This window comes from Varanus komodoensis, unplaced genomic scaffold (genome assembly GCF_004798865.1).
Source record: "Varanus komodoensis strain SLA01 unplaced genomic scaffold, ASM479886v1 scaffold45, whole genome shotgun sequence".
NCBI lineage: Eukaryota > Metazoa > Chordata > Lepidosauria > Squamata > Varanidae > Varanus > Varanus komodoensis.
In genome coordinates, this window is record NW_025336011.1 from 6,163,496 (window position 1) to 6,185,454 (window position 21,959).

Sequence of the window (21,959 nt, forward strand, 5' to 3'; positions counted from 1 at the left end):
CTAAGGTTGCACAGCCCTGGACTAGCCTGCCCATGGCTACTAAGCCACGATGGATTCCCCCCCCCCCCACCGAACCCCAGCTGCTGAACGAAAACAGGCAAGCATTCAGTTGGCTTCCAGACCCACTTTGGCCTGTACCAGGAGGGCTGTTCTTACACTTGTTCTGACACAGGACTGACAAGCTACACCTGCTGGACTTCCCCCTCCTACACAACCATTCATTCATTCAGTGTAGGAACCCTGTTTTCTTTTGACATTTGGCCATACTATGTCCTGCACACCACACTAACAAGATACACCTGCTGTGAGTTGCAATGTAGTTAATGCTTTTATACAACCTACACAATTAGCTTGCAATTCAAATTAGCATTGAAGAGAGCAGGGGACCACTCCTCCTGCCAGTAACTGTAGCTATACTAACTTCTAATATTCTATGATCCCCACTTTCTCAGGAAATTTACTGCTCTGCATTTCTGTACAAACATCTGTAGCCTCTTTACTCACATGTTACTCATATAGTAGTCCCCCGTGCACTTAAACACACTTTATACTTTATAGCTGAATTAAGCCCAAATAGCCGTAGATTTTTTCTTCATTTCTATAGCTTTGAGACTTTTCTGGCAACAATATTTAAGATTAGTTTAGGAGAGAGCGCTGCTGTTGACTTGAATGTAACGTTCCTCCTGGCTCTTGCTCTACCCAGCTCTTAAGACCAATAGAAGAGAAAGCTATATATTAAGACAGGTAATGTGGCTGAGAGAGCAGGGTTCAAGGAGGTCAGTCTTTTTACTCATCCATTTATCCCTGGATCAATGGATATTTGTTGGGTTAAGACTTTGAGAACCACTTAACTTTCCCCTACCACACAAACCTCTTTGCTTGATCACAGGGATGGCTTCAAAAGAGAGCAGAGACTCTGCTCTGCAGGAATATGGGATGCTGCAAGGACAAGGCCAAAGGGAGCTCAGAGCCCCATTGGGGAGCTAGCTGGGATTGTCTTAGAAGGGGGCCATGCTCTGCTTGGATGAGACCAAAAATGGCCAAACTGAAGTGGGAAGTGATGTTCTGGCACAGCAATGAAGACAAATTGTATTGGACTGCTAAAACCTGTGCCCCCTTGGTCTGAGATAGACACAGATTCTACAGGGTTGTGCAAGAACAGCTCAAGATATTTTGATGCTAATCTTTCCTTTACTCTGTTCATAGTAATAAACATATAATAATAAACCAAATAATGACCAGCCACTATCTTTTAATGGTGCATCCAAATCTGTTACTAATGAGCTATGCAGCCTCACCCTGCCGATATTAAGTGGACATAGCACTAGGCACGGAACACGAGATATGACTGGAGCAGGGCTGCACTGAATAATCTTCTGTGCGGGGCGATGGGTGGCAGAAGAATTTAAATTCTCAGCACTTACTGCCTGTAGAGAAACTGAAATGATTTTGCACAAAAAGTCTGGGAAAAAGAAAGTGGTCTGTCAAAAATAAAAAAAGTTATGTAATCGTTGCAATCTCATGGTGGCCTAAGCAATGGGCACGTGATTGTTCCAGCGTGAATTGTCTACAAAACTGAGGCTAGCTATCCATTGTAGGACCTAAAAGGGGGGTGGGTACCTAAGGCTAGAAGGAGGCTGATAGCTCCTTCCCAATAGCCAGTTCCATCCTGAAGATGTATTTACAGTCCTGCTCCAACTTGGTGTGATGACAGCATTCCCTGTGATACCCCCTGATTCAGAAGCATCTGGTTGATTGCGTTCCCTTATTTATCCCCATCTTGCTATTTGGGGCCTGGTTGCTCGGGGTATGTTCCATTGCACGCTCCAGGAGATGTAACCCAAGAACACATTGCTGTGATTTCATGAAGGCGTCTTCATGCCAAGGGCTCTTTGAGTCACAGAACGGTGGTGGGTGACCAGGCAGAGAGGGAAGTAAAAGGAACAGGGAGGAGGCACTTTTTCTGGATTGACTGCACCCTGAACCAACCAAGGGAGGAGCGGCGCAGCAGGGCGTGTGTGTGCGTCTGTGGAACGATCTCCTTGCAACATAGTCCACGTGACTCCTTTTTTTTCTCCTCTCGCCATGTGCCTCTCTAGTAACAACCCACCGTGACTAGCCCCATCCCAAATTTAGATGCATCTGTCTCTGCAGCCCACTCTCTGAAACAGATGAGAAATGTTCTCTTTAAGCCCATGGCACTTGCTCAGGTTTTTGAACCAACTGGAGACTGGTCCTTTTGCTAATTGCTTCATTAAGCAAAGACTTCCAGTTCAAGACACTGAGGTGCAGGGAAGGTCAGATCAGGTCAGGGTGTGGAAATCAGCAGCTTGGGTGGATGAGGTGGTCACACTTGGGTAACGAGACGTCTGTTGAGCACGGTGGAGTTGCCCATGGGCACCATGCCATCGAGCAATTCTGAATTTGGCTGTGTCAGTGCAAAGTCTCCTTGGTGCTTCTCCCTTAAGTGAGCCTTCTCTCGGATGGCAGCGGGGGCCGGAGATGGTGGTGGGGTGTATGGGCAAGTAGTAATGTGGGTGTACTGGCTTTGCTCCTCACCCTCTGTCTCACGGTGGTAGAAGTAGCTGAAGTTGGAGACAATAACAGGCACCGGGAGGGAAATGGTGAGCACCCCAGCGATGGCACACAGGGATCCCACAATTTTGCCACCAACAGTCTCAGGGTACATGTCACCATAGCCCACCGTTGTCATGGTGACCACTGCCCACCAGAATGCTGCAGGGATGCTGCTGAAGTTTGTGTCGTCGTGGTCAGCTTCAGCAAAGTAGACAGCGCTGGAGAAGAGGATAACTCCAATGAAAAGGAAGAAGATGAGCAAGCCAAGCTCCCTCATGCTGGCCTTGAGGGTCTGCCCCAGGATCTGCAGCCCTTTGGAGTGCCTGGAGAGCTTGAAGATTCGGAAGACCCTCACCAGCCGGATAACCCTGAGGATCGCCAAGGACATTGCAGGCTGGCCTACACCACGCTGGCGTGCAAACTCAGTGCCGAGGGCCACGAAGTAAGGGATGATGGCCACAAAATCAATAATGTTCATGATGTTTTTGAAGAAGGCTGGCTTACTTGGGGACGCCATGAACCGCACTAAGAACTCAAACGAGAACCAGCAGATGCAAATAGTCTCTACAATGAAGAAGGGGTCTTCCGAATGGGATTTCGGTGGCAGTAGGGCGTAAGGTCCACTGCTATTCAAACGATGATGATGATGAATCTGTGGGAAAGCCAGGGGTGGGGGGGAGAGAGAGAGACAGAGAAACAAAGATACTAAAGCATAACTGTGCCTTACTACTTTTAAAGGAATTAAAAATGATCCATACGGTTTGAAATCTGTCAGGAGAAGCAAGCTCCCTTATGATGTCAGGACCAGCCCACCTCAGGTACAGTCCTACCATCCCTGACATTTCCCTCTGTGAGGACACCTCCATTACCTTCCCCAACACTTATAAAGGCAACAGACACACCCACAGAGACACAAATCCCAGTAACAGACTCCATCATAGCTGCAAATACAGACATGGGTCTGCGTCACTCCTCTCCCACTTGTCCTCGATCTGCTCATTGTTGTGGCCTTCATTTAGGAAGAACAGGCATCTGTTTAGGACCTTTCTCCTGTCACAGCCCGCATTAGCTCAGGGAAAATCTGTCACGGTCTGCAATAGAGGCAGAGCCCACCATGGACCAAGGTACAGCTGTGACTCTTACCCTTGTCCACCAGGCATTTGCAGGAAGAGGCTTTCCTCTTCCACAAATGCACCATCCATCTGCTCTGTAGTTGAGAGACAGAGCAGGAGGGAATAAAGCAGAGGTGGACAGACTTGCTCAATGGAAGGGCCACATGCGGTAAATGTCAGGTGTTTGATAGCTGCAAGGGGGTATCCGCGGGTGGCTGCAGCAAGCTGCAAGTGGGCACCTTCCGGCATCTGCAGCAAGCGGCGAGCCACAAAATAAACCCCAAGAGCTGTAAGTGGCCTGCGAGCTTCAGTTTGGCTACTCCTGGAGCAAAGTATCTCAACAGCCATGAGAAGACTAGTAAGAGGCCGCAGACTGGGAGAGCACCAAGATTCACACTGAGAAGCCTGAAGGTAGATATTTGGAAGATAACCTGGAAGTTCTATACCTAGTGGAGGTTATCAAAGGATGGTGATTTGCCAGCTATCTCTTCTCCTGACAAAAAGGGCAGCCAATCTGTGGCCCTCCAGATTTTGATGGACTATGGCTCCCATCGTCCTTAACCAGTGGCCAAGCTGGTTTCAATGATAGAAATTTGAGGACGTGAAGTTCTCCATGCCTGTCCTACAGGCTGTAGAAGGAAGGCAAATGGGGGGTTCTCTCAAGAAGGCCAGGGTGGCGGCGGCAGCAACAGGTTCACGGAGCCAGCCTTCAAGGGTTCCCACACCTGGCTAGTGCTAGGGCTAAGGCGCTGGGATTCCTCTATACCAGTACTGGGAGTAATCTCCTGATGCTTGGGAAGCCATGCAAACACTAGTTACTCCAGAAGCAAAAACCCAACATGCCAGTGCTGACTTTGAGTGGCAACAACAGGAGAACAGAGTAACTCTGGCTTAATAAAAAGAAGAGAATAGGAAAGGCAGGAGGAGGAGGATGGAAAGAAAGATGTGTCACCAGGCATCAAAATACTTTTGCCTTATTCATTTTTATCACTGCCCCATACCATTTGGATTTCTTCTTTTCCTAGTTCAGGAGCTACATCTCTTCACATTCTCCCTGATCCCCCTATTAACAGAGCAACTGCTGAGGAGCTTCCACTTTTCCCACAACTTTCCTGATGAGACCACAATTGTACAAGTTTTGTGCCACAGAGAGAAAATTGAGGTTTTTAAAATCAGAGCATGGGTTGAGCCCTCGAGTAGCTCTCTGTGGCCCTGCCTGAGCTCTCTTCTCCCTGTTCAGAAATAAGTTCTGTGCTGCGTGGTTGCAGGGCGATGGAGGCAGTCACAAGCGTGGTGCAGAGAACTGTGGGTTACAGACGCTGGTTCTTGGCTGGCATTGTGGGGGGTTCATATTTGGGGAGATCGTACTGTGCAGTGCAGCCTTCCTCAACCTGGTGACCTCTTGATGTGTTGGACTGCAACACCCATAATTCCCAGTCCAACACATCTGGGGGGAGGGGGGCAGGTGGAGGAAAGTAGAGGAGAGGCAGAGCTGTGAATGGGGAGGCCGCTAGCTTAAATCTCACTATTACAATGAACTTACTGGGCCTTAAGCGAAGAGCTGCCTGTCAGCTCATACAGTCCCCCACCCTCACTTGTAATGCAGGTGATAATAACACTGACTTATCTTTCAAGGTCCGTTCTAAGGCTTAGAAATTTTTTTAAAAATGAAACACACTAAGTGCTTGAAACTACTATACAGGTTTTAAGTATTCACAGCCCCCCCCCCCCCCGCATGCTTCTGCCCTATTTGTGGGCAGTGTTTCAGTCAGAGTTGGGGAACCCGTGGCTCTCCATCATCACGGACCACCGGTCATGCTGGCTGAGGTTGGTCTGAGTTGAAGGATTGCATTTTGCACACACTAGATTGCAATTGGTTTGCTTTTTATGCTGTGAACAGCTCTGAAGCGGGAAAGCGGTAGAAAAAAACATGGCAAGTAAATAAAATTCCAAGACACTAGGAATGGGACAGTCTATAAAAGCTTTAAATAAAATAAAATAAAATAAAATGCAGGTATGTTTTACTGGCAGGAATATACAACCAAACTAGGAAGATGATACCAGCGATTTTAATGGTTTGTCCCTCACCCACCAGCAAGTGGCAAAACCATTAGTGCTAAGCCACTCAGGCCTGCTGCTTTGTTCCCACGGCTGACATTTACCCAAAGTGATCTGCGAGGGAATCGTATCGGCAACTTAAAAGGCAGAGTTAGGATTTCAGTGAGATCAAGCCTGGGGACCTTTGAGGCACCATGGTGCACACTCACAACATACGTTGTCAAAATGAAGTGTTCCAGTTCCTCGAGGGCAATGCGTAACACAATTCATCCATTTTCTATATGTGAAAAATATAACAAAACAAGAAGCAAAAGCACCTAGATTGGTGTGACCTAGAGAGCAGGAAGAGCAGAGGAGCTGTTAGCTTAGGTGGTGGGCAGTTGGTACAAGTTAGGGCACCGTGGAATAGGATAATATCCAGATCTTTATGCAGCGGATTTATTTCAAGACAGTGGTTAGCGGGAATCTAGCCATGAGAGGCAGTGGGAGAGGGAATACCAGGTAAGCCTAGAATTCCCAGGGGGAATCAAAATCAAAGCAGTTCCTAAAGCCTGGAGAAAAGCCGAATGTCAAGGGCAAATGTCCCTCCCAGCTCTGTCCTCTGGTCAGCTCTAATTTCCTGCCTCGCTAATTTTGACTCCTGTTCTCTATGTAAGCAGTGCTTGTTTGCTTTGCAAGCAAGTGAAGTACATGGTGAGTTAGGGGAAATTCTGCCTTCACACTGCATTGGACTCAGAAAAGCCCTCAGGACTGGGTTGGCCTAATGTCTTTTTGTAGAACATGCAGAGGATTTCTTTTCCGCATCCCCAGCCTTGGATCTGGGTTGGGATGCAAAGAGGGCTTGGTGCATTTGTGGTAGAGATAGTTTTGAAAAGTGTTTCAAAATAAATGGTGTATTTTCTATTTATCTTGCATAGTATCCTACCCATCTTTGAGTAAACTCAGAGCAGAATTTATTTAGCTGTCAAGCAGTCTTTCACGCAGCTACTAGCAAGCCCAATTTGCTTAATTCTAAAGATGGAACTACACTTGTTACCTTCTGACCATTCCACATACCCATACAATCATTCTGCGTACTGATACAAACTTACATCTGAATGGATGCTTATGCAAGCAAAACGGCATCATCTATGTGCAATGGAGACACCTCTCCATTGCAGAAATACCAGAAAAAACACACAAACAACTAAACCACCCCTGCACCAAAAAGCCCTATTGTGGCAGGGTGGACCCCCCACAACTGTTCCATGATGCAGACAAAGCAAGTACAAAAGGTAGGCATGGTGGGGCAACTACCACAGGCCCCATCCCAGCAGGAGCCAGCTAATGAAAACACTCTGGATTTTCTTCACCATCATTGCAGCCTCCCTGTTCACCTTTCTCTTACTCTGGCTCAGTCAACAAAGAGGGCGAGAACATCAGAGAAGCCATGCTGGATCAGACCAAATGTCCATCTAGTCCAGCACTCCATACACACGGTGGCAAAACAGCTGCCCACAGGATCTCTCTAGCTGGATGGGTGCAAGGCCTCCCCCTGCCCAGCTCCCATGCAACTGGTCCAGGCAGGTATGCCACCTCTGGTAAAGGAGCTATCGTATAGCCAGCAAGGCTAGTAGCCATGATAGCCTCCTCCTCCATTAATCTGTTCAATCCCCTTTTAAAGCCATCCAAACCGGTGGCCATCACAACTCCCCATGGCAGCAAATTCCATAGTTGTATTATACATTGTGGGAAGGAGCACCATTTGTCCTTCTTCCTAAGACGATGAACTCTTCCTACACTAAAGTCATCTGGTATATAGTATACAATTATATTGCAGTCCACTGTTACAGGAACATTTAGTCTGTCACAGAGACCCTATAAACAACCTTTCTTGACCTGGAGTCCCCAGATGGTATTGGACTACAACTCCCACTACTTTGCACCAATTGCCTGTGCTGACTGGAAACGATGGGTCTTGGGAAACATTACCCTACAGCTTCTTACCTTTCATCTACCACTCTAATTTTGCCAGGTTGCCAGCCTGCTTAACAGTCATTGCATTCCTTGCCACACCTATTTTTTGGATTTGCAAGCCAAATCTTGCCTGCTATAGCTGAATGACAATGCTTGCAGCTGCAACATTTGTTAAAATCCAGGTTTGCCCATGCCACTTGTGTAGAATCTCCTTCACTACTGGAAGTACTTGTTGAGATGGATCAGATATATCAACCTATGATCCATGTTTAGAACAAATAAGATAAACAGCAATGGAATAGAGAACTGGATTGTCCCATTTTGCCAAATGAATGGATCAGTATTTTAGTATCCATATCTGAAGTGTTTACAGATCTTGATTTATACCTCACTCAGCAGAAATTTTTTTCCATGTCTCTTGAATGCCAGAAAGGCATCTTTAATAAAGACTTGTGTAAGTGGGCTAATTGCTGGAGTTAACACAGCTAAAGTTTCTTTGTATCATATGTTTTGACAATTCCCAATAGCTACTTCTTTTGGGGAGGAGATTATTATATGAATAAATGTTGTACTGAAATGCTATTTATTTATTTAGATTTGTTCAAAGGATGTCCATTAAGATCATACTAATATTTTCCTTTTTTACTATTAATATTTACTAATGTGCATGTCCTTTCCAATCATCTATCTGCTTCTTGAAAGTTAATATATGGTCACTGCAAATGGATTCCTTGTATCCTTTTGACAACTAACAGACTGATATAACAACTTGGGAAGATAGATGCTAATCAATAATACAATGGACTGCAGACCTTAAAATGCTTTCAATATTTATATATCTGAAAATGTGTTGTTTTTGTTGATGTTTAGGTATAATTTTTAGAAATCTATATTTTCACATTATGCGTACATGTGTATATTCATTGAAACTGATAGACTCAAATCTATGTAGCTATATTTTTCTTTTCCTCTGTTTTGTTAAAATTTCATAATAAATAATTGCTTATTTAAAATGCCATAAAACCATCCTGTCAGCACTACATGATACATACTCACTGGCCCCAGAATCCTGACTGACAGTTGCAAAGGGAAAGCAGAAAACTGAGGTGGGGCAATGGAATGGAATGTCCTTGAAAACAGCATAGCTGACTGCTAGCACCCTAAACAGAAGCATTCCACACCTTGACATTTTCTTGCAGGTCTTCTACTTGTTCATCCATGTTTTATATACTGATTCCAATCTTTAGGTTGAATTTACATAGGAAAATTCTATGCAATTTTCTAATTCAGTGGCAAAAACCACTGACTTCTTTCACACCTGATATAATGAAATCTTGACTGCTTAGCACTTGGTTTATACCATGCCTTATAGGATTAATTCATGGCTTGCTTTCTTCTCAATTTTAAACCTTTCTTTTCCCCAAGGAGCAGTGGGGGATGTGCATGGCTCTTCCACTCCCATTTCATCTTCATAAAATCCCTGTCTAAGCTGAGGAATAAAGAACAGAGCCAAGTTCATTCAGTGTGAATTGGAAGCACATTTCATAATTATGAATGTAGGGGTGGTGTGGAAAAGCTGCCTTTTCACCACATTTTAAAATGTCTTGTTTGAGTGATGCTGAGTGTGGTTAAAGTATGTGAAGGGTTAAGAAACAACTCATTAAACTACGCACACATTTTTAAAAGCATGCTTATGAGCATTAGCGGCTTCATTTTTTCAGAAAAGCTGCAGTATGAGGCCCTAAACTGGATCAGAACCATACGGGGGCTAATCTTCCCTCTCCCCACCCTTCACCTCTGTTCCTATTTCCCCTGGAGGTGCTCTTTACTGCAAATTGCACCTTAAGGTGGGGTAGGCAGACTCCAGTTCTATGGCATTTGGGTTTTTCTACCAGAACCTGGAGAGTCAGCTTCCACAACCACATCTAGCGGCCAGGCAGCTAAGAGTTAAGGAAAAGGGCACCTCTGGGTACATGCTTAGTCCTGGAATTCACTGCCAGTTCCAGAACTGACCGTCCTTTCACACACAAAAACCACGCTTGTTTTTTCCTCCAGTATTCTTTTTTTCAGCACCCTAATTTAAGGGAGGGGAAGCATTTTAATTGGGGCTATTTTTCAGATAATTGAGGCTCAGAAACCCTTGCTGATCTTCCTCAAATCTCCCAGGTAGATCTCCATTTAGCTTTTGCCCACCCCTGCCTTAGAGGGAAAACAGTGGAGTAGAGAGATCAGAGAACGCATGGAAGAAAACAAGGGAGTGTGACAAATTAAAGACAGCAGTGTTGGAACACACACACCCCAGTAAAATTCTATGAATTAGGCAAGTTGGTTGCATCTGGAAGCACCCTTTGATCCTAAAAGGCTGGGCCTGCCCTCTGAGCATCAGCAAACTTACAGAGCCCCTTTGCACTGTTCATGTGCAGGGGTGCAACTCAACTATGGTTTTAGCGGGCCTAGTGTTGCCCTAACACACAACATCTCTGGCCCAACAGGAAATGAATCCTGTGACACTAACATTCTGCCCACATTTTTCCTACTCTTCTAACTCCATAAAAGGGTTCAAGTAACATCCATAAGTAAACCTGAATACATCTCTCAGAGCTTTTGCAGAGTGCTCTGTGTGTGCGCACGCAGTTGTCTTTTAAATTAGATGGATTCAAATGTGAATTAGAATGGAATATATGTATTTGTTGTGATCCACCCTGAACCTCTCAAAGGCACAAGCTTTAAGCTTGAATAAAATACATAATCCTTATTAGTCCTTTTGCAGAGGATAAAATTCCGCTGGCATGATGAGGTTATGCACACACATTGATCCCACTGACTGCCAGTGATACAGACTCTGCTCAAGCAGAGTTTTTCCACACACATCTCTATATCACAGTTGGTTGTGCAAGATTCCTGTCCTGAACACTAGAGACCCACTTCTACTCAGTACAGAAAATACTGATTATGTTAGATGCACTGTCTGACTCTATATAAGCCTTACACAATAAGGCAGAAATGGAAAACCTCAGACCAAGGAGCCAAATTAAGTGTTTTGGGGTCACCCTAGAAGCTCACACTTCTTCCATTAGCCCCCACTTTTCCTGAGCCACCAGCCATTTGCTGTTTACCTAGTTTTTGTGCAATTTTGTCCCATTTTGAGAAGCTGAAATGCCTCTCCTAAGGCTTAGCTACTGGCAGGAAAAGCTTTAAGCTGAAACAGAGTGGTATTTTGGCCCTGGTTCTTTGCCTGTGCCCTCCCCCTCTCAGTTGAAATCTTATCTCAAAAGGAATTCAGCCCCTAAGCTCAAAGAGGGTCCACACCCCTGCTCTTAGGCAATTTCCTATATTCCCAAAAGGAATGCAGAGAGACATATTTCTCCACTGTGGCCAATTCTGCTCTGCTAGAATTTTGGGGTAGCTTGTAGTCCCTCTGCACAAACACAGACACCATCAGCAGGTCCAATACTTGGTATGTTCCAGCAGCATTAATTATACCTCTTATTTATGTATAATTTGTGGGCTTCCAGATGTTTTGGGCCACTGTTCCCAACATCCCTCACTACTGCCTATATTAGCCAGGTCTGATGAGAACTGTAGGCCAAGACACTTAGAAGGCCTGATGGACATAGAATTCCCTAGTGGAGCTGTGGAAATTAGGAAGAGAGAGCAGTAATTGTATCAAATTTATTAAAGAAGAACCTTTGAGAAGGTATAAAATAAGCTAACACCTTTGAACAGTGGTCAGAGTATTCTGTATTCCTTGTGGTAATTCTGACAGCAGACTCTATGAAGCATTTGGTGTTTGAGGCTAGAACTACAGGTCACTCACACAAAACCAAACAAAGAGGCTTATGGACTTATTATAGCCTAGTTTTTGTGGACTAGAGTCTGCTTTGGCAGCTGATCAACTGCACTCTAGTCAAGAAAAGTTTCTGGCAGGATAGATCAGTTAGTTTTCACTGTGCTAGGAGACTGCCACTATAGCTTCACAAGGCTACCTCTCTGGAAGATATTAGCATGTACATTCCAACAGCTGGTTCGTCTCTCTATGCAAAACAGCTCTGGGAAGAGGAAATTTGTCAGTCTCAGATCAACTGATGAAGACTGAGGATTTGAGAAGATTTCTTAGTTTACACATCTGGAACCTCCTTAGTGAAACAGAGTTGCAGGGCCAATTGCAAGGGGAAAGTGGCTGCCAAAGTATGATATACATGCCCTTGCAAATATCCCCCATCCCCTTCATTGCAAATATCCCCCATCCCCTAAGGAAGTAGTTGCTAAGACTCCATCAGGCATGCAATTCTTACAGGTGAGGAATACCAGAGTTTCCCCATCAGCAATAAAAGACTAAATGGCCTCATTAACCATCTGCTGTCATTTAAACAGTACCCTCAAATCTGCTATCAGTGATGGGCTACCTTATCTTGCCTGATATCGGAATTAGTCATGCAGCTTGCCTTACATGTTTATACCAGCAAGATATGTTGCTTTTTAAAAAAGCAAACCTTGTATTCTTATGCTGGAGGCACATTTTTCTTAACAACAACAAATCTATACAGCCAGAATAAACAGAAATACACAAATGCATAAAACAACTGAGGAATCCCTTTAGAGATTGCAGATAGGGAAGTGGACTGTTCATTTCACAGATGCTGGTCAACAGGCACACACGCAACGGAGGGGAGGATCCTCAGGCCATGGGCCAAATCTAACTACCCTGGGGTTTCCCAGAGGTCATGCTACTCTCCCCAAGCCCCATCCCATTTTTCCAACCACTGATTGTTTGGTGGATTCCTGGATTTTGCACAGTGCCCCCCCTGCTCACCACCACCACCACCAATAAAAGGTTGAAATATCTTTCCTAAGGCTTAGTGGAATAACTAAGTTATGTGTTATTTTAGCTTAATTGGTGTATTTCTGTTTTATTGTAGGTTGTTTTATTATTTTATGAAATATTGTTATTTTATTTAATATTGCAATTTGCTTGGAGAGTCTTCAGAATAGTATAGCAGAAAATAAGCTGAATGAATGAATGAATAAATACAAATTCAATCTAAAATATATTAATGTTTTGGTGATTTTGTGCCTGCATCTTTTTTTTTTTTTTTTGCCCCATGCACCGCTGGAATGCATGCACCAATAACTTATCTGCAATTGAATTTGGCACTTAGGCTAAAAATGATTCCCCAGTGTTGCTCCACAGCTGGCTGAATGAATTTGTTCAGGGCTTATGCAACAGAAAAGGAGGCTCACTGATCTTCACATGTTACATCTTGTCTTCACACAGGAGCCAAAACTACAGCACGGAAGGGACAATTCATAAAGCTTTCAAATCTAGAAAAGGCACACTGCGGCTGGCGTGGCAGAGGAACAGTGCATTGTTTTCTGATCCTGCGCAAGGAAGTCCTTAAAACTTCAGAGGAGAAAACATGACCTCAGTGGAAAGTGAAAAAAAGAAACTCATCATAGAAATGTAATAATAATAATAATAATAATAATAATAATAATAATAATGACAGTCTTGCTTTGCACAATTAACCATGTCTCTAAGGCACCAGGAATTTCATGTAGGCAGGCTAATGCTGAAGAGAGAGATCCCTTGGCTCCTTCTCCACACAATCTACTGGAGGCTAGTAACTTGCGTTACTACTGGCCACAATGGAAGGAAGTCCTTGCTTCTTTATAGAGTACTAGGCTCTAAGCAGACTGGTTGAACAAAATGTGTACCAGAAACAGGGCCTGCAAGACAGGGTGAATTCCCTGATCAGGTAGGGAGTGGATCAGGAAAGACAGCAGATTCCCTCCTCCCAGTCCTGCCACAGTAGAACAGTGGCAAACTGGTCCCTTTGAGGAGGTTCTTCCTCCACCTCACCTCTCCCTTTGATCTTGTGCACAAAGTTAGCTGTCAGGTAGGCCAGTTCTCCAGGAAGGCCACCTACCTGATCCCTCATTTCTGGAGAGGGTGGAGAACAAGAGATCCAGTGCATAGGCTCTTTGGAGAAGCAGCTGCCTGCCCATCAACCTGTTTGCCTGCCCTGTCTCTCACTCTGATAAGGTCCTCCGAACAAGAGATCCGGTAGATGAACAATCTTTCCAGGGATCCTGTCAGCCACTCAAAGCAGCCAATGGGCCGTTTTGGAGACACTGCCTGTATAGTCTCTTGCTCAGGGGACTCTTTTACGTGGTCCTGTTCAGACATAGAAGGTAGAAATTTTTGTTGCAAAAATAACCATATCTCAGTTTAACTGTGTATACACTGCATTTAGACCATTGTATAAAACAAGATTGCTAAATGTCCAAGATGTGAAGCAGCAAATAGTACCCCCACCAGTCCTGCAAGTCAAGGAGCATGGTATCCAAGTTTGGTCAAGTTATTTTGGCACCTAAGACAGAGAATCCCACAAGCACTGTCCTCATCCCTTTCTCTTTCAGTAAAATATGCAATAATAATACAGTAGATACTGAAGGTCTTCCTTCTATGAGACCCAAACTCAGCTGCTTAAGGACTGGTCCTGCATCAAGTTCCAAGTAAGGAATTCCCACTCTGCAGCAGAAGGAACTCATGTTGGTGCTGAGATACCCATGCCCCAGTTTAACTTCACTGGTTACTGCATAAAACGTATCAGCAGAATATAGTTCCAAGTAATTTCCCTTTGGTGTTGATGGTTTTCTAGACAGTGGTGATCAAAATAAGAAGACAAACTCCACAGACATGTCATCATTTCAATTTCTGAGGGGGTGCTGGGTTGGGCTGGAGACAGCAGAAGGAACATCTTGCAAGTGACCCCTAACTGCATCTTGTGGAGCAAAGGAGCAGTTACAGATTCTTCCCCAGATTCACCTCCCCCAAATAAGTTCCAGTGAGAACCCAGAGCACCCAAAATGAAGGGACACATGCTTTGTTTCCAGCTGCTAAGAAACTCCACTGTAACGGTCTTACTATTTTTTCCTAGAGCTTCTTTGTACTGGACCAGGAGCTGTTAAAAATACAATAATAGTAGCCATATAGTTAGCAAGTTGCTAACTATATGATCACCCATGCTTACTCAATAATTGGAAAAGCCATTCAAATTTTATCATTATCTTATTTTGTCCTCATTTCTCACCAACTGTATTTTGTATATTTTACTGTGTTGAACTGTGTCTAAATATTACATTGCTACTCTGTTTTGTGGAGAGGTTATACAAGAGGCCAGAGCCAAATCGAAAAGATGTTCCCTCTCCTTTCTTATGAATATCGTATCACAGTATATATGTGAAATGTTTGTTGTGAACTAACCAGAGAGATTTGGCTATTGGATGATACGGAAATGTACTAAGTAAATAATTGTGATATAGTTAGAATGGGTATGGACAGCACATTTACAACCTGTCATTCCTCAAAAAAACTGATAGTGGTGATTTAATTTCACTCGGATGCCCTCCAGATGTGTTGGACCACAGTGCCCATCATTCTGAGCCAGCATGGCACATCTGGAAGGCACTGAGTTAGGGAAGGCTGGTGTAGTGGTTAGATTGTTGGTCCAGGACTGGATTCAAATCTGCACTCTGTTATGAAGCCCACTTGGGCTGGTTTCTCTATCTCAACCTAATCTACTGCACAGGACAGTTGTGAAGATGAACAAGAGGAAGGAAAAGAACCATATGTGCTACTCCGAGTTTTTTGGAATTAGCACACAATACACATATAATAAATAAAAATAAGCTTACAAGGTAGGTAAGCTTCAACTAGTCTGAAAAGCGATTTGTTCCAACACTGAATACAGATACTCTGAGTTTCCTATAACTGAGCCACATGTCCAAGAGACTATAAGCGGAATATCCTGTTTTCCCAAATCCTCAGACAGGTCCATTAGTTTTCCCCAGTGATTACATACACAGTCTTCCCCACCATTCTAGGATGACCAGCTGTGTATCAATAAAACAAAAAAAGGACAACAAAGGATCTAGATGTATATAAAATGTGCATATGTTAGTCTATAAGTATAGATGCAAATTTGGGAATAATTACTATAATTTAAATAGAAATTCAAAAAAATCAGTCTCACCACAGTATTGGAGATCGTGTTGAGGTGACCTGAGTGTCTGTACACATGCTAAGCATCAGCAGGCATCTTCAAGGCTCTGCAAGCTTAGAATTCTTTAAGTCAAACCTGGACCAGACAAGCCTTCAAACAGAGAATGACTTCTAATGCCATCTTTAAATCAGGAACATATGGACATCCGACCCATCCAAGCCTCTGTCTTGGACACCAACAGTTAACAGAGCTGCAGCCCTGAACTCCTCCCTCCGTGGGGCTCTCCAAGGTCTTACCCATCCCTGCTGCTCCCTAAGATCTTTTAAACTGGAAATGTCAGGGTGGATACTGGGGCCTTCTGCGTTCAAAGCATGAGCACTCCCATTAGGCTATGGCCCTCCTTCTGTGGTGGGGGCCAAGTAGCAAGTTCTTTCCACCAGATCCGTAGATGCACATGAAAGGCATCTTTCAGAGGTCTGTCTGCTCACTTCCCTGAAATGCAGGTCTTTAAATTGCCCAAGATCAACATGTGGCTCCAAAGCTTTAGATGGTTTGCACATGCATTTTTTTGGCATTTTCCACACATGTGACTTGAATTCAATCTACACCTATAATGGCTAGCACGTGTATTAAAAACATCTTGTCTTCTACTTCCTACCATATATTAACAACATTCCTACATGTATACTTAGAGCATGAAAGTCTCAAAAGTACTTGGAGCGTCATGTGCTAAAACGACTTCAAAAATTCTCTTTACTCTGCCCATGAAAGGTGCTGGCATAACTCAAAAGCCTGCATATGATAGAGAGTATTTGGAAATATAGTAACATAATTGCAGGGGTGGGGGGGGGAGTCCAGTAAGGCACCCTGTCTCGCAGCTAGTAAAAACTGCATTAAACTTTTAGTTGCACCTACAAGTTGCCCAAAGTATAAGTAAGACATACTTCAGGCTGCGGTCCTTCGTACATTTACATGGGAATAAAATAAACTCTACTGAAATCAGTAGGGCTTACTTCCAAGTAGACATGCATAGAGTTGAATTACAGGAGCTGCTTTCTATACGTTGTACAATGTCTCTTAAATCAGCCTGCACTGCTGCTCAGCCACTAGTAATGTAGTAGTTGTGATTCCTCATGAGTTATAGCTTATCCCACACTTATACAGGCGGTCCCCGCTTATGAATGAGTTCTGTTCCTGAGAAAATGGAAATTTGTCTTTAAGTCAAATCTGTATGTAAATCCGATCACATATACTTGACCCTCCCACTTTTCAGGGATCAGGGGTACAGGACTCCAGTGAAAGTGGGAAAAGCCCCCTTTAAGCCCCCCCCCCCAAACTCACCAGTGCCTCCTCTTTGCAGCAAGAAAATGAGGAGAAATTTCCCTCTCTGGATGGGCAGCCTTTGAAGGCCTCCCTCTTTCACCTTTCGCATCCTTTCTCTCTATAGTAATGACAATTTTCTGTGGTATTTAAAAAAAGATGGCTTTATGGCAGTTCATTTGTAAGTATGGGTTATTCATAACTTGGATGTCCGTAACGTAGGGACTGCCTGTAACCGAAACTTTTGAATGAGGTTGGCAGTGACCCACTCAGTACATGTGGACCTGCAATCTAGACAGTGGAGGCATGTACCCAGGTTTGCTTTGCTACAAGTTGGCCTGCATCAAATCAGCCCAAGGTATCTCTTTTCAATTCTTTTATTTATGGCACAATCCAACCCAGAGGATTATGAACTCAGAAAATTATGGGCATCCATTCAACATTATAATAAAGGAGATCCCACAAGCCTGAAATCTGCCCCCTTTTGATGTATAGGATTGCAATAAGAGCAGCCCAGTCCAGCATACTCCTCCTGTGCTGGTTCCTTGTAAATCAGAGGGTGGGAGTAAGGAACAAAAATGCCAAGTTAATTAGAAGAACTAATCCCAAACTTGGGTTGCAGAATCCAATGTGCAAACTGGATGGTTTCCCAGAAAGAAGAACTCTGCTTGGCTTTGCAAAATGTAATTGGAGTGTCGCATTGGGTTAGAGCCACTTCCATGAAAGTCCATAATGTACATGATTGGATGCTTCCACTGAATCAGGAACGGGGGGGGGGCAGGGTGCTCCGTCAGTGACACAGAAGCTCTAGCACATGATGGGCGGGGGCAGTGGGGCCCCTGTGTGGCAATGTGCCCCACAGGGATTCCCCTCTTGGCCTCAGAAGCCAGGTCCTTCTGGCTTTTAAAGCCAGCAAGATTACATCAATTATCCCTGCTTCTTTTCCTCCTTCCCTCCCATCCCCCTGCTGCCATCAGAATCCCTTGGTGGTGAACACAGCACCAAGGGGGGTGTTAATCCTGCCCACCTGCTTGTGCCCCTGCCCAGCTAGCAGCAGGTTAGCACTAGTCACCGAATAACAAAGTAGGCGCCAGAGAAATCTTGCTGAACAGCCAATTAGGAGCCCTGACCGATCTCGGTGGGTACTAGGATCTGCAAAGTAAGGTGACAAAGTTCTCTGAAGAATGCATGGTGGTAGTTAAAGAGGACAGCGCTGACCAGGAAATTCCAGTTGACACCAGCCAGTTAGTGGCAATTCAGAACACAATGGATGGGTCAAATAAATAAAAGTTTGGGGGGAATCTTCAGCATTCCTGTCTCCATCTCCTTCAAACCCCTGGGAGAAGGAGGTCCATATTAGGACATCTTACAGCCATTGTTAAGAAGAATGTTGTGGAAAAAGAAGGGAATCTCAAACTGTCATAGTCTGGATCAGTAAATATGTGTTGCAAGGCTGCAAAATCTTGAAATACAGAGCAATGCCCCAACAACAAAACTCCTTCCGCAACTCTATATGCTCTTGTTCACAGACTCTTCACCCTTTCCTTTTAGCAGTAACAGGAATCCATCAGAAAAGTGTCACACAGATAGATTTTCACAAAATTTGCTGTGCAGAAAAGGAGAATGGGAAGGATCCAGCAATAATACACACTAGAATTAATGGTGGTGGGCCCACAACTTCCACATAATTTACCCCTTTGGGCCTGCGTGCCAGTTACACATGTATATTCTTACTGGGAAGTGACTGGGAACAGTCATATGAACCCCATGCTGAGGTTTAATACTGTGCAAAGATAAGTGAGCCTTGTCCTAGTCTACACTCTCAAGCTGTATCCCCTTTTATTAGCTCCATATCATGATGCTTCATTCATTAGGGTGATGTGTCTCCCACCTCAGTCACTGCAATTTTGTTGATCCCCAGACATTGTGAAATGGACAAACTTATTTCTCTCTCCACCTGGCCCATGAGCCATGGCAACCAGGCTTGTATTGAGCTGAATTGGAGGACCAATAGCAAATATATTTTATGAACTGTATATCCCTAAATATTAGCTAGCATTGATTGAGCACTGATTCCTGTAAAACAAGGATGCTGCTTCTGGTATGAAGCTGGGTGGAGATATCCCCTGAGATCGGCGGGAGAGGCCCTTCTCCGGGAGCCCTCCGTGAGAGAAATTAGGAGGGTGGCTACTCGGAGAAGGGCTTTCTCAGCGGTGGCGCCTAAGTTATGGAATGCGCTCCCCAGAGAGGTCCGCCTGGCGCCGTCGTTGTTTTTCGGCGCCAGGCAAAGACCTTTTTATTTAAGCAACATTTTAAATGCTAATACAACTGAATTTTATCTGGCCAGGGCGGCTTATTTTATAATGTGTGTTTTAAATTATGATCATTTTATATGGATATTTTAACTTATTGTTTTATCTAGTGTTGTAAGCCGCCCCGAGGCTTCGGCGAATGGGGCGGCATAAAAATGTTTAAATAAATAAATAAATAAAATATGGAATATGTATGGCAGGGGATACAATGGCCCTTAAGGAAAGTTTCAAATTAGAAGGACAAGGGTGGCAGATGGAAGAAAAATTCTATAGGGCAGTGTTGGGACCTCAGATTATGATGGATCACAATGCTTATCATCCCCAGTTAGCACAGCCAGTTGGTGGGGGGGGGGACAGAAGCTGTAATCCAACGTCATCTGGGGACATGAGTATAGAAAGACTGTTATAGGGCCTCTGTGATACACTTAACAGTGGCCAGCAAAATGGTTGTGTAGTGTAGACAGGATGAGCTTAGTTTAGGAAGACTCTGTCATTCTGGGAATAGGAACAAGGCAGTTCTGGCTCCTGCGTTCTGAGGGCCCTTGCATAAGACATGCTCAATGGCCCTCTTTCCTCAACAAATCTACCTTCCCACCACCACTCTCACTACAAAACTGCTCTTGCTCCTCATCTTCTTTCTCGTTATCAGTAGTGCGTGCTTGGAAAAGAGCAAGTAGGCAGAAGCATGTACTGCTCCTCTTCCCCCACCCTGGCTGTCCAGATCTCACCAAGCTGCAATAGTGAGGAAGAGGACTGAGTACAGGGGCTCCTGTCTGGGGGCTCCTGCAGGAGTGGGTCCTTGGCAGGTTCCCAACCATGCCTGCACCTGATCCAAATCCTGGGGCAAGGACTAGAACATGTGCAGAATGCATTTTACCCATCACTGATTACCCATAAGCCAAGTATCAGGGAATCAGACATTCCAGGATAGACAATTTGGGCTGTATTAACACTTTTATTAGAAACTAATCACTAATAAATGCTTGAATTTCAGTGATGAAACTCTATTTTTGTTGGCAAAAGCCTTAGATTACTGTGGTGTAAGTTGGAACTTCTTTGAATGAACAGTAGAATTTTGTTACATTTAGCAACTTTTGAGAAAAAAAAAACCCCTCTATTGCAATGTGACTGCTTTTGGGGGAAAGAGAATGCAGGGTATCTTGGATCACCTATTTATTTTTGTTTTTCATGGCAACAGAACTAAGAGAATGGAAAGAAGGCAAATGTGTTCAGAGCAAGCCTAGGGAAAAAGGACTGACGTGCCACACATTCAGCGTTCATCAAGACGTCGGCTGGCTGAGGCAAAGGACAAGATGACACCCCTCCCATTTCAAGTACAAAAGCTAACTGGGCTAGTTGTATCTTTCTTCAACATGAAAATGAGACAGAAACCGCCACTGCTCCTGAAGGTAGCCGGCTAGCTTAGGATATGCAGAGAGGTTCATGGCTCACACCTCTCTCCTCCAACACCTTGCTGCCACCTCCTGGAATTTGCTGCCTGAGGCAACTGCCTTACTCTACCTCCTGGAAGGGCTGGCCCTGTGCTTGCTCATGACTCACCGGCAATGAGATGTCCCTCTCATCCCGAAACTCAGGCAGGGTCTCCAGGCAGAAAATCACAATAGAGATGAGAATGACCAACACTGAGATGATGGCAATGATGCGGGCAGCCTGGGAAGTCTCTGGGTGTTCAAAGAGCAGCCAGATCTGTTTGAGGAACTCACTGTCAGGCATTGCCGGTACTTCCTCTTTAATGAAGCCCTCATCGTCGCGGAATTTGGAGAGAGCCTCCTCTCCCAGCTGGTAGAACTTGAGTTCCTCCAGGAAAACATCAATGGGGACGTTGGTAGGCCGTCGGAGCCGCCCTCCGGATTGGTAATAATACAGGATGGAGTCAAAGCAGGGCCGGTTGCGGTCAAAGAAGTATTCGTTGCGCATTGGATCGTAGTAGTGGAGCCGTCGTCGCGGGTCGCCCAGTAGGGTGTCAGGGAACTGCCGCAAAGTCTTCACTTGAGTCTCGAAGCGTAAGCCTGAAACGTTGATCACCACTCGCTCACAACAGTCTTTGTGGGAATGCGTTCTGTGATGGACAATGGGTTCATTGTCCCCTGATGTCAGGGGCAACAGCTTCTCCATGGCAGGGCTGGCAGCTACAAGAATCCAGGGATGAGGTATGGAGCCATGATTCAAACTTCACTCCACCCCTGAGGCCCTCTCCCTCTCCGGAGAATGGCTTCTGACTTCCCAAGTTGTCCGTTCAGCTATTCACTGCTGTACGTTTTCCAATATCAGCCCACTCACACAGTCACCAGTATCTCAGCTGGCATCTTCTCTTGCTTCCTTTCTGCCCCTCTAGCTCCCCTTCCTCTCCTTTTACTGTTTCAGTCCCAACTTCAAACATATCTCGTCTAGCTTCTGGATTAATTCGCTGTCTTCCTCTGCTTCTGAGCCCTTCCCTTCTTCACATCATCTCTTTTCCTCCTTGGCATGAACGTGTTCTCTTAAAGCCAGTCTTCTGCCAGTAACCCCCGCGTGCCATCTTCCCTAATCCATTTCCCTTGCTCCACTGCATTCAGGGTTGCTTTGATTTTTCTAACGGGGTTAGACCCACCATCTAG

The 21,959-nt window shown here is 44.7% G+C and overlaps 1 protein-coding gene across 1 annotated transcript; it reads right to left on the minus strand.

Annotated features, from left to right (window-relative positions):
- Positions 1-2,347: 2,347 nt before the first annotated feature.
- On the minus strand, positions 2,348-21,477 carry LOC123030588 (potassium voltage-gated channel subfamily A member 7-like). Its single transcript, XM_044444646.1, has 2 exons — positions 20,902-21,477; positions 2,348-3,229 (listed from the first exon to the last, which is right to left on the minus strand). Exons 1-2 carry the CDS (start codon positions 21,475-21,477, stop codon positions 2,348-2,350), a joined length of 1,458 nt encoding a protein of 485 aa, XP_044300581.1.
- Between the last annotated feature and the right edge of the window lie 482 nt (positions 21,478-21,959).

Excerpts from the sequence above, each read along its gene's own strand:
- LOC123030588 (XM_044444646.1), bottom strand. The coding sequence starts at position 21,477 with ATGGAGAAGCTGTTGCCCCTGACATCAGGGGACAATGAACCCATTGTC. Across the intron at positions 3,230-20,901 it reads AGAGGGACATCTCATTGCCG|ATTCATCATCATCATCGTTT; the intron begins GTGAGTCATGAG and ends GCTTTCCCACAG.